General features: G+C 36.9%; 1 protein-coding gene and 1 long non-coding RNA gene across 6 annotated transcripts in view; both read right to left on the bottom strand.

The window, feature by feature from the left end:
* Positions 1 to 13,831, bottom strand: part of SPIRE1 (spire type actin nucleation factor 1) — a 211,292-nt gene that overhangs the window by 170,753 nt on the left and 26,708 nt on the right. For all 5 annotated transcript variants that reach the window (XM_086682407.1, XM_086682411.1, XM_086682409.1 and 2 more), the window contains exon 2: positions 10,515 to 10,549. In XM_086682407.1, the coding sequence (XP_086538533.1) occupies positions 10,515 to 10,549 (35 nt within the window). The remainder of the gene's footprint in view (positions 1 to 10,514; positions 10,550 to 13,831) is intronic.
* LOC147575481 (uncharacterized) lies at positions 9,191 to 10,502 on the bottom strand. The gene is made up of 2 exons (XR_015242426.1): positions 9,749 to 10,502; positions 9,191 to 9,509 (listed from the first exon to the last, which is right to left on the bottom strand). It is a non-coding gene; the product is annotated as an uncharacterized LOC147575481 (long non-coding RNA).

Raw genomic sequence — 13,831 nt, 5'->3', positions numbered from 1 at the left:
GGACAATATAGAACTGAGAATCCAGAAATAAACCCACAGATCTATGGTCAACTGATTTTTGACAAGGGTGCCAAGACTATTCAATGAGGAAAAGAATAGTCTCTTCAAGAAATGGTGTCAGGACAACTGGATATCGACACATAAAAGAATGATGTTGGTCCCTTATTCACTTCATATTAAAAAAATAATTGGAAAATGGATCAAAGACCATCAAAGTATAAGAGGCAAAACTATGAAACTCTTAGAAGAAAACATAGAGGTAAATGCTCATGATCTTGCTTTTGGCAACAGACTCCTAAGATACCAAAACAAGCAACAAAAGAAAAAACAGACACGTTAAAACTGCATCAAAATTTAAAACTTTTGTGCTTAAAAGTATACCATCAAGAAATGAAAAGAGGGGCGCCTGGGTGGCGCAGTCGGTTAAGCGTCCGACTTCAACCAGGTCACGATCTCACGGTCCGTGAGTTCGAGCCCCGCGTCGGGCTCTGGGCTGATGGCTCAGAGCCTGGAGCCTGTTTCCGATTCTGTGTCTCCCTCTCTCTCTGCCCCTCCCCCGTTCATGCTCTGTCTCTCTCTGTCCCAAAAATAAATAAACGTTGAAAAAAAAAATTAAAAAAAAAAAAAAAGAAATGAAAAGAAAGCCCAAAGAATGGGGGAAAATATTTGTAAATCACGTGTCTGATAACGGACTTGTATGTAGAATATATAAAGAACTACCACAACTCAAGAATAAAGAGATAGCCCAATTTAAAAAGAGGCAAAGATGAACAGAAAAATGTACAAATAGCCAATAACCATGAAAACATGCTCAACATCATTAATCATCAGGGAAACACGCAAATCAGAACCAAAACAGATGCCATTTTACACCTACCAGGATGGCTAGAATCAAAAAGGCAGATAACAACAGGTACCAGTGAGGATGTGGAGAAACCCAAACCCTCAGATACTGCTGGTAGGAATGTCAAATGATGGAGCTACTTTGGTAAACAGTTTGGCAATTCCTCAAAGGTTTAAAACATGGGGCTACCAGTTGACCCAACAATTCTACCCTTAGGTATACAACCAAGAGAAATAAAAACTTACATCCACACAAAACCTTACACAGGAACCTTTATAAGAGCATTATTCATAATGGCCAAAAGGTAGAAGTGATTCAAATGTCCATCCACTAATGAATGGGTAAACAAAATATGGCATATCCATATAGTTGAACATTTAGCAGTAAAAAGGAATGAAGTACTGATACATGCTATAACACAGATAAATCTTGAAAACATTGTGCTAAGTGAAAGTCAGGCACAAAAGACCACATATCATATAATTCACTTATATGGAATATCCAGAATAGGCAAATCCATAGAGATGGGAAGTAAATTAGTTGTTGTTTGGGGTAGTGTAAGGGTACTAGGGAATGGTGGATGATAGCTAAAGGTACTGGATTTTCAGAGGTGACAAAAATGTTTTAAAAGTGAGTGTTGTGATGGCTGCATAACTCCGTGAATATACCAAAAACCAATGAATACACACTATAAACGGGTGACTTATATCTGTGAATTATATCTTGATAAAGCTCTCACTTGATAAAGCCCATCATCAAAAGACATTAGGGAACTGTCACAACACCAAGTAAAGTACCTAATTTTACCGATAATGGGTTTTTTTACACTGTTTTTTTTTTTAACATTTTTATTTATTTTTGAGACAGAGAGAGAGAGAGAGCATGAACAGGGGAGGGTCAGAGAAAGAGGGAGACACAAAATCTGAAACAGGCCTCAGGCTCTGAGCTGTCAGCACAGAGCCCGACGCGGGGCTCGAACCCACAGACCGACCGCGAGATCATGACCGGAGCCGAAGTCGGCCGCCCAACCGACTGAGCCACCCAGGCGCCCCTTTACACTGTGTTTTATAGTATCTGCCAAATACAGTAAAAATCTCTACCAAATGGAGGGATGATGTCAAGAGACACCATCCTGGGGGCGCCTGGGTGGCTCAGTCGGTTGAGCGTCCGACTTTGGCTCAGGTCACGATCTTGTGGTCCGTGAGTTCGAGCCCCGCGTCAGGCTCTGGGCTGATGGCCCAGAGCCTGGAGCCTGCTTCCGATTCTGTGTCTCCCTCTCTCTCTCTGCCCCTCCCCCGTTCATGCTCTGTCTCTCTCTCTCTCAAAAATAAATAAATGTTAAAAGAGACACCATCCTGAACAATGGAACCTCTCCTAATCAGCCGCTCTCTGACTGTCCATCTCACATTCCCCAGTCATTCTAGATTACACTGACTGGGCTCCATGACTACTACTAGCCATGAATGGACAAGCTACTCTTTAGGTCATCAGTGCATTTTTGCCCCCTACCAGGTGAGCCATATGTCTACCTTAAACATGCTTATGCTTAAATTTTGTCTGCAAGGTTTGTTCCCAAACCCATGTATGCAACAGCTCTTATGTGATTACAGTAACAATTTAATGAAATGATACATAAACCGATGAAATACAAATATATAAATATGCAAAAAATATAAGCAAACAGCAAATAAAGAATACACATCAAAAGAATAACCCTAAGAAATAGAAGAAAATTTCAGACAAAAATGTTTCTTCTCTTGAAGAGAAACTGGACCTATGTCTAATCTTCAATATGGTCTATAAGACCCAGCACCACATTGTCTTCCCTACATTTCCTACAACTCTCCCTAACATTCTCTATGCTTCAGAAAGCCTGGTGTTCTGTCAGTTTTAAAAACAGTTTGATCTCTTAAGAGTTCTCACTGTGATTCCCTTCTGCGTGGAAAGTTCTACCCATATATCTAAAACTTTCCCTCTGTCTGGCTAACTCCTTAAAGCCAAGTTTGTCTTTTATGCAAAGATACATGTATCTCTGAAAGCAGTACACAATATATGCTCAATGATTAAGTCAACTTTGTTATATAAATATGGGAAGACGTCTAAAAGAATAAACAGCCATTACCAGTAGATGGTAGGGTATGAAGTGTTTGTTACTTTCGTCTTCATATCTTTCTGCAATGTTCTAATTTTTAAAGTGAATATATAACATTTCTACAAAGAATAAAGGTACTTTGAAAAAGGCAATAAAGGGGAGCCTGTGTGGCTCAGTCAGTTGAGCATCTGACTTTGGCTTAGGTCATGATCTCACAGTTCGTGGGTTCGAGCCCTGCATCAGGCTCTGTGCTAACAGCTCAGAGCCTAGAGCCTGCTTTGGACTCTGTCTCCTTCTTTCTCTGCCCCTCCCCTGCTCATTCATATTCTCTCTCTCACTCTCTCTCTCTCTCTCTCTCAAAAAAGCAAACATTAAATAAAAGAAAAAAAACCAATAAAAAAATCTAGCCCCTTCCCACCTTGATCTATCAGCATTGTAGTCTCTGTGCTGAAAAATACTGTTTTATTTTATTAAAAATTTAAACTTTTCATTAAGGCAGATTGATATGGCTCCCTGATAAGGCAAATTATAATGAAAACCTTCTACTCTATTATCAAAGTACTTACAGGTGCTTCAGATTCCTATAGTGTAAACTTTCTACTCAGTCAAGAATACTATGTTTACTCTCAGATAATCTGAGCTATTCTGAAATCCTCTGCCAGACATACATATATAATTGTTATTGGTCTTCAAATATAGTAAAAACTATACAAAGGAATACTACCTGTATAAATTTTGTATCCTATGGTCAAACCACGTATTTAAGACATCTATGACTACAACACAGAAAGACATTTTGGTAATAAATGTTATGAGAAGAGGGAGGGTAGAGGGGAAAGAGAGGCAGGAAGAAAGAAAGGCAAGGAAGGAGGGTGAAATGAATTTCAAATATAACAAGTAACTAATATAATATGTCAGTCTCTATCTGATGATACATGTAATCCAAATGAGATTATCTATTTATCACACCATTAAACCTCACTACTAACCTCTACTAATATTCATACTCAGAAGCAGCAACTCAAAGGTAGACACAATTTACTCTGCAGACACACAAGCTAATTTCCAAACCATTTAAGTTGAAGTCAGCCAAAAGGCCATGTAAATTCAGGCATGTTTGGGGTTTTTAATCCAAAAGCACAGCAAGTAGAGTGTGAGCAGCCTTCCCATTTCTTTTGGTCTACTGACCAAGGAGAAAATGCTATTGTTACCTGCAGTTAATGGAGCTTATTCTTCCAATCTTTTTATAGAACATATATCATTATTTTAACTTCTTGTCATGCAATTCCATTTATAAAACCTTAAAGTAAGGTTTAAAATCCACTGAAAGAACAGATCTGACAGTAATTATCTTTTTGCTTCTGCTTTAAGATTTAATTAGTTTGGTATCAAATACTAACCTCACAATCATTTAAACAAGCTCATTATGCAGCTGTAGTTATGCACAAATGCAAATATTTTCATAAAAATATTACAGCTGATCCTTGAATAACATGGGTTTGAACTGCATGGGTCCACTTATACTGTGATTTTTCAGTTAAATACAGTACAATACTGTAAATGTATTTTCTCCTCCTTATGATTTTCTTAACATTTTATGTAACTTACTTTATTGTAATAAGACAGCATACAACGTAAAAAGGATCTGTTGGTAAGGTTATTAGTAGTTAACTTTTTGGGGAGTCAAAGTTGCTCAAGGGTTAACTGAACATACTTCTTCAACTTACATTTTTAAGTTACTTTTGAAGTTAACTAAGGGCTATCAAATGTCAATTAAAAGAGGCATTACTCATCCCACGGTCACCATGGGTCTGCATGAACCAGAGATGAAATCAAAGGGCAGTGGGCTGATTTAGCTAAACACAAAATGGGCAACTTTTAAATGTTATACTCTGTGTTAAAGCAGCAAACTCCCACATACTACCTTTGGCAGTTTATTTTAGGCTGCTCATGAAACATAAAAAATTTTCATATAATCCTGTTTGTGTCAAAAACTGTATGTAATCAAAATGGAGTAAGTCCAAGGCACTAGCTCTGATATATTTGGGCTCCCCCACAAAGCAGACTAATTCTAGTTAGTCTGGTTTCCCAGGAGGTTCAAATATATAGAACAATTCTTGAGTCATTCTGAGTAAGTTAGAATCAGACTACTTCACAAATTACTACACTACAGAACTCTATGTTCGTCTAACCAACAGGGTTGAAGGTTCAGGGACTGCAACCATTCCTTTGCCCAGTTTACATCGAGCAAGAACACAGTCCCAGTTTACGTGGGGCAGGAACACAGTCCCTGGCTACACAATGCCAGGAATTGTAGTCACAGGTAAAAGACACATACAGAATAAGGAGACACAGCCATTTCACTGTCCCGAATGGGGCTCTAAACTAATTGCCAGCATTATGTAGATGCCTTACACTGCAGATAAATAAAGGCTGGATAAAGACAAACAAATTTAAGGCGAAGGGAAGTGGTTCTGCAACACACTGGCTATATGGCCTTGGGCAAGTTACTTAACCTCTTTATACCTCAGCTCTCATTTCTAAAATTTGTTTTTAAGTTAGTTAAGAGGATAAAATTAATGTCTACAGCAGTACTTAGCATACAGTTAGCTCTAAAGTATTTTTTTTTTAAGATTCAATGTGGGAATGAGACAGAATAAGTAAAGTATATATCAACTCTATTCCTAAGATGTGAACATGAATCTTTTATAGTTTCCCACAGTAAGGATTACATTTTCCTGCTCCACTACGATTTTTATAAACTAGCTTTATCAAGATTAAAGTACTGGCAAAACTTTATATAATGTTTTAACCTATTCCACTTAAAGCAGCTAATCTACCAAGGGAACAAGAGGATTGTTCTAGTTATTCATTTAACCTTCTTCCCTGCTAAAGGGAAAGGGCCTCAGTGCTTCATAGTTAGTGGTGGTTAATAGCAAACAGGGATGTGATAAAATTTGGAAAGCTGAAAACAACAATAAAAATGCCTCAATTAAAATACTTGAAAAATTCAAATCCTTTATGTTTTAGCATTAAGTGCTTAGCAATTTTCTTCAAATATAAAAGTACAACCCACAAAATTATTTAAATAATGGCAGTAGGAAAAACTTGTAAAATGGGTAAAAGCTCCCTCAAACTGTGGAACATAACTGCCTCTTAGTACCCACAGGAACAGGTCAGTCATCAAGAGTTTATAAATGACCAGGCTAAGCTATGAGCACTTCTAGAGAGGGAGAAGCAGGGGTAATGTACTGTTGAAATTATATGCCCTTCTCAAAATGAAAGGACAAAATACAGATCAGTGGTTGACAGAGGCAGGGAGTGGGGGAGGTGAGGGAATGACCACCAAGAGCCACTGGAGGAGTTTGGGGAATGACAGAACTTGATCGTGGAGTTGGTTAGCACAACTTAATGTTTCTCAAAACTCAAAGAACTATAACTGAAAAGGGTAAGTTTTACTGTATGCAAATTATACCTTCAAAAAATGGAAAAGAGATACAGGAAAAAATTAAATTGCCTATTAAAGTAAAAAACTTTGCAACGTCTTTTAAAACAAACTATATGAAAGCATTTGAGTGGCTCAGTTGGTTAAGTGTCTGACTTCAGCTCAGATCATGATCTCATGGTTTGTAAGTTTGAGCCTCACATCGGGCTCTCTGCTGTCAGTACAGAGCCTGTTTCAGATCCCCTGTCCCCTTCTCTCTGCCCCCTCCCCCACTCATGCACACTCTCTCTCTCTCTCTCAAAAATAAATAAAACATTAAAAAAAATAAAACAAACTATATGAAAGATTTCCCTTAATGAGTTCAAATACTGGAAAACACTAGTATAATCAAGTACACTAAAGAAATTTTCCAAACAGTGAGAAATAAGGTACAATACTTGATATTTTAGAAACATTATACTATACTGAGGTACAAGATCACATGAAAGTTGACTGAACGCCTACTTATGGCCTCCTTGCTTTCTCTAAACTCATACTTTTGTTTGGTTTTTCTGAATACAGGAAAAGTATTAAAAAGAGAATTGTAAGTAAAACTAGAAAACAATTCATAATATGATTTCTATATACTATAAAACCTATTAAAATAACATAGTTGAACACTTTGAGTTATACGTCCTGATGATGTAAAGGGATTCTGCTTTCCCTAGCAGTCACCTGAGGGTCCTAGTAGTCCATGAGCCTTGCTCAGGAAGATGACTTTCTCTGTCCCAGGAAACTATACACCTCCCAAGCTACATTCATTAAGCCAGGCTTTATGCTAAACTCTGTATTCACCCATCTCTCAGATGAGGAATCTTGAGGCCGAGAAGTGAAGGGAAAGGGTGGAGCCAGAGCTGGGCCCAAGCACAAACACCCAACATATGGGCTCCTGGGGCGTGAACCTGCACTGCAATGTGGAGCAAGCAATGTGCTACGCCACCTTATCCAGGGCCCTTCACAGTTCCACTCACCTACAACTTGTTAGCAGCCCTTACTTTGGTCTACACTTAATGCCAGAGCGTGATGAGCATTTCCTCTCAACAGAAGACCAATGAAAGGGCAAAAGAGGCTCTAGCAATCACCGTTCTGATCCAGGATAAACTCATTCTCAGAAATGACCCTGTCATCTCATGGACAGAAAAGACTGGCTTAAATCCTTATTATCAAGGATTCCCTCATTTCCCATGGTCTTCCTCAAGACTGTGGTTTTACTGCTCTCAGCCTTCAATTCTGTTTCTCAGGAAAAGATACCCACTATAACCACACTGCAGAGCCCAGCAGCTCTCAGACTGTGACCCTTTTACACTCGAAAAACTACTGAGGAATCCAAGGAGCTTTTGTGTATGTGAGCCATAATCTACCAATATCTCCTGTATCAGAAATTAAAACTGAGAAATTTTTTAATCACTTAAATCACTGAAAAATATTAAATATGTTAATATAAGTAACATTTTTATGGGGGAAAAACTCTATTTTCAAAAAAAAAATAATGAGAAGAGTGATACTGTTTCACATTTTTCTAAAACTATTGAAGGTCATGCTTAATAAAAGCTGGCTAGATCTTGCCTCTGCTTCTGAGGTGTGGTATGTCATAGGTGGCCAAGGAAAATACCACTGTATCCTCAAGAGAATCAAAGTAAATAAAAGGGCTGGTAATGTCTTAGTATTACTTCAAAAATAGCTGGATCTTGAAAGGGTGTCAGGAACACACACCCCCACCCCCGAGTCCTCCCACCACACTTGGAGAACCATCATTCTAGTCAAGCCAAATGTAGTCCTACATCTAGTTACAGCATATATCCACTCTCTAACTTGGATTCCAGCCTATTCCCTCCTGCTTCCTTACCACCGCAACCCCCCACCTCCCCAAGTACCATCGTTCCTAAAAAACAAAACTTCCTACTTAAGCTGTACCCTCTTTCTCTCAAGCCACCAAACTTCTTGAAAAGTTCCCATTGCCTCTACTGTTCCTTCATTTTATGATTTTAATAAATAAAGTAATACGTTAAGACATTCTAATTTTAAAAAATTCAAACACTATAGATAAATCCCCACCCACAATTCCAGTCTCTTTGCCAGAGGAAGCAACCACTGTTACCTCTAGAAAATACCCCAAGTCTATTTTGTAAACTAAATTAATCAGATTGATCTTATCTTCTTGTGATTTTTTTCCTCTTTAAATGATTATTAAAAATCCTGAATGAGAGTTCTGTTTAGATTCCAATGTTTCTGGTTACCCAAGGTGTAGGTCAAAGAATAAGTGCTACTAATTAGGAGACAATGGAGATAAAATGAGTGATGTTCCTATACAAAACAAGTATTAAACAAAATGCTATAACCATTCAGATTTTATGGCAATACAACATAATAAGACAGAATAATGAGACTTTGACATCTTGACATATATAGTGTCTTCAGGGTTTGTATAACATTTTCACATATATTTGCTCTTTAAAATTTCACAACCCATGAAGTTAATAGGAATTATGATTAACATTTTACAGATAAGATAGCCAAAGTTCTGGGAGAAAAAAATTACTGCTCAAAATTACATACCTAGAAAGACGCACACCAGAAACCACAGAGAGAAATTTTATCTTCTGACTCCAATCAAGCCCCACTTCTTTGTATTACTCAAAAATTCTCACAATAAAAAAATTTTTTTTTATTACGTTCTTGCCTATTTTTTGAGCTAATTTGGAAAAAAATTATCTCTACTCCCAGAGCTGAAGACACAAAAATAAACCATAGGGGCATCTGAGTCAGTCAGTTAAGCGTCTGACTCTTGATTTAAGCTCAGGTCATGATCTCACAGTTGGTGAGTTTGAGCCCCGAACTGGGCTCTCTACTCATGGTGCAGAGCCTGCTTGGGATTCTGTCTCTCCCTCTTTCTCTGCCCCTCCTCCGCTCACACTCTCTCTCAAAATAAACATTTTAAAAAATAGTAACTTCTGAATGCAAAAAAAAATTATTTTTGCTTCTTTATTATACAATACAATCCCTTAGAAAGCTTGCATTTTACTTAAAATAACAGTTGAAATTTACTAAAACCTACAACAGTAGACAGGTTATCAAATTAAAAAAAATAACTTCTTGGGGCGCCTGGGTGGCGCAGTCGGTTAAGCGTCCGACTTCAGCCAGGTCACGATCTCGCGGTCCGGGAGTTCGAGCCCCGCGTCGGGCTCTGGGCTGGTGGCTCGGAGCCTGGAGCCTGTTTCCGATTCTGTGTCTCCCTCTCTCTCTGCCCCTCCCCCGTTCATGCTCTGTCTCTCTCTGTCCCAAAAATAAATAAACGTTGAAAAAAAAAAAATTAAAAAAAAAAAATAACTTCTTAAATCCTTTATTTAGTCATTGCCATTAATAAATACCCAAGATTCCTAATGTAAAGATGTACATATACATACTTCATGGATGCTACCCTTATATTTCAGTGTTACCCTTGAAATTCCTGCAAGGAACACAGGGAGTCACATGGAAATTCCTTAAAATTCACAGTCAGAATTTTGAACTAAATTATTAAAAAGTACTAAATCTGTTTATACAAATAACAAAGCACTTAATTCATTATTAATCTTACTAGAATACTGTTTCCAAGCCCCTGTTTTTTTCCTACACCAAGACAGGTCCAGAGGATTCCAACACATTTAAATGATTATGACACATCAGATTGGATTATGAAAAAAACTGAACTTAAACTATTTCTTATTAAGGGCTCTGAATCTTAGTATCTCAATTTTGCAAATAATAACATGGGAAAATTTTAAAACCATGATTAAACTAATCTTTTTAACACACCCTAGACTTTTAAAAATATGGGCAAGGAGTGGGGCGCCTGGCTGGCTTAGTCAGTGGAGCATTTAGCCCCACATTGAGTGTGGAGATTATTTAAAAATAAAATCTTTTAAAAATATATAAAGAAACAATATAACTGATTTTTCTCCACATTTTACTCTTCTTAAATGTAAAAGATATACACCTGCTCTCAACATATCCTTGTCAGAAGGCCAAAAATCCATAGTGATACTTCAATACTTAAGTTAGTCTAAAGAACTGCAAACCTGCTTTACTAACAAATTTTTGAGTGTTTCTCTTACCTCTGTCTCTGTACAATGTGAGTATTCCAATTTACCTGTAATAAAAATACAAAAAGTTACTTTCAAAGGATTTTAGCTTTTTCATACTGATAAAAATATCTCAGTTACTCTGGCATGGCTTCATTATATCTATGAAAAGCTATGCAAATAAAAGATGCTAGAATGACCAAACATTGTAGAATTTGTTTAAATAGGACCAAAACAAAGTAATAGAAAGATGGGAAGAATATATTCAATTATAATAAGATCTAAAACACACACACATATTTAATATGCATATATACAAGTTAATGAAAGTAAAATAAAAATATTTTTATCAAAATCTTAATTTATTTTAAAAATATCTTAAAATACGTTAAAGGTATTTAAAAGGTACCTTTTAAAATCCTCTAAAATACCTTCAAAAAATCTTTAAAGACTCTTGGGCTTCTTTCCAAACATATATTCCAGTTTAAAGGTACAGTGATCATTTCAATGAAAGCATAAATGTCTTAAACTAATAGTTTCTTTAATACATGATGGTTGTTTTTCTTTGATTAATGATTAGACAAAACCACATAATTAACTTAGTAATTTTTCCAATAGAGGATCACCTAATCAATAACTAGAATTGAACAATATTTGGCTGCAGCAACATTTTCTCTTCATCACTGAGACTGAACACCAAGGAACATGTAAAATTATATATTTCTTTCACTTTGGATGAATAAAACATACTTTTTCAATAAAAAACACCTATCTTAAAGATCACTTATTAAGTAGTTTTAACAAAAAGAACAGGTTACACATTTATATTGGGTACTAAAAAATGTAATTTCCCCAGTCCACACATCTTAAATCTCATTGTCCTCACTTCAAACATACATTAATCTCTACCTTCTTTCCTCCAATAACATTATCCTTCCCCCTAACTGCTTCCTCTCTCCAGGCTATGACCCCCACACCTAGCCCTAACCCACAGTGGTTGTTCCATCAGTCTGTGTTTTTTCTTTAATTCTTAATGAGAATTTATACACCTTAGAGTTTATGATATCACACACACACACACACACACACACACACACACACACACACACACAAAACATAATGTTTTTTATGTGCCTCCTGACTCTTAAAATGAAAAAACTGAAACCCACAATTTCTGATGACCTAATAATCCTAATGTGAAATATTGGCTGAAATTGAGACCAGAAGATAAGTGACCACAGGTTCTGTGAATTAAAAATGATTTACGAGGGGCGCCTGGGTGGCGCAGTCGGTTAAGCGTCCGACTTCAGCCAGGTCACGATCTCGCGGTCCGTGAGTTCGAGCCCCGCATCAGGCTCTGGGCTGATGGCTCGGAGCCTGGACCCTGTTTCCGATTCTGTGTCTCCCTCTCTCTCTGCCCCTCCCCCATTCATGCTCTGTCTCTCTCTGTCCCAAAAATAAATAAATAAACGTTGAAAAAAAAATTAAAAAAAAAATAAATAAAAATGATTTACGAGCAATAAATAAAGATTACATGAACATACAGATCAAATGGGTTTAATATATAAAGGTTTTACCAATTTGACAACAAACTTCATATATTGAAAAAATATATATATAAAGGTTTTATATACTATGGTTTGATAAATACATAACTGTTATTTATATATTCATATATTGTTACATGAAACTGTATAATATAGAATTTTATATATATTATACAGTTTTATGTATGTGTATATGACTGCTCAGAACATCAGTGCTTTTGGTAGATTAATTATCCTTGACTCCTACAGAAAGGGTGATTAACTTAACCTAGCAAAGTATTGTGAACAGGAGCAGCTCAAAGAAAGGCACAGACTACCTCTCAACAAACATTTAGAGTGTCTAGGGAAGGGAAGGGGAGGGGAGGGGAGGGGAGGGAAGGAAGGAGGGGGAAATACAGTGTTAAGACAACTATAACAGAGAACAAACTGTTTGAAAGTACATGGAAGTACATCTTCAGTATGACAGATTCTTAAGGTAAAGAGAATTGCAAAGAAATCTACAATTTTACGTAGAAGGTTTGTTGTTGGTAGTATAGTTGGTAAAAATTTTTGAAACTATTTTGTATGTGTTGTAGCACTGAGCAAATAAATACAGTGATATTGCTGGGAATTATGAACTGAGGGAGAAGGAGCATACAATCCTAACATGTGGGAAGGAGAGGAAGAGCCTGTGGTGGTAAACTGGAATTAGAGGTATTATCTAACTTCAAAAAAAACATACTCCTTACCTTCTCTTCCAAAAGAGGGAGAAGCAATAGTACCCCATTTTGCAAGAGCACACCTAGCCCATTCTCCCTCAAAGGAACCAGGACTTGGGATTGGCTGACTCCACAGATGGGACAGAGAAATTACAAGATAAGCTGGAACATCTTTTTCCACCAGAAAGTAATGAAGTACTCAAAGAATGACAGAGTGATGTCAAAAGGACTTGTGAGTCCTATGAAATAAGATTTTTTTCAATGACCTCTATTATAAAACTGAAAATTATTTCCTATTTTTGTGAGAGTGCACAACCACTTCTGTTTATTCAATATGACCCAGTGACTAAATCATGCAACTACAGAAATGTGGTTAACTACGAAATGCTTGACCACCTACACTATTCTGCCATCCAAATCCCTGCCCAGACAGTGACCCAGGAATCAGAAAAATCCTAATTACATGACAGCAGAGCTAAAAGGAACCTTGGAAACGATCTTGCCCAATCCATTCATTTTACCAATGAGTAATCTGAGCCTGAGGAGTCAAATGACTTGCACAAAATGACAGAGCTAGAGTAGACTCTAAGGCTCCTGACCTTTGTCATGACCTGTCCTCCATTCCCACTTGCAGTGGCCACTGGGGTTAGGATAGGGGATTGCAGAGGTGCTATCCCAGCTACCTACCAATTATAATACTGTATCTGGGGAAATGGGAAAACGTATTCCTCAATTTAACAGTTGGAAACTGCTAGAGTAGCAACTAAGAAATTTTCATTTGACAACTTTTGAGTCCTCTGTCAAAGGTCAACCACCTGTTTTCCAAAACTAAACCTAAGGAATCCCTCTAAAACCTAGAATCATATAACTTCACTTTCTACAAGTACAGTAAACTAAGCTGATGGTAGGCCTAACCAAGGTTTCAGATTATTAAATGCAGTGAATTCTTTCTTTCAACAATTAAAGTTCTAACAATTTTATTATCATTAGGTTAATTAAAAGGCTAGATTAACTATCTGATGATGTAAAATAAAAGGAAATATCTGAAATGATACTTAAACATTAGGTTTCAAAATTTTCCAACATTATCATTGTACTTATACTC

The sequence above is a fragment of the Puma concolor genome, chromosome D3 (genome assembly GCF_028749965.1).
Source record: "Puma concolor isolate L17-30 chromosome D3, mPumCon1.1.hap2, whole genome shotgun sequence".
Classification (NCBI taxonomy): Eukaryota; Metazoa; Chordata; class Mammalia; order Carnivora; family Felidae; genus Puma; species Puma concolor.
Note: the sequence above shows the minus strand (reverse complement) of the source record. Positions and strands in the feature narration are given on the sequence as shown.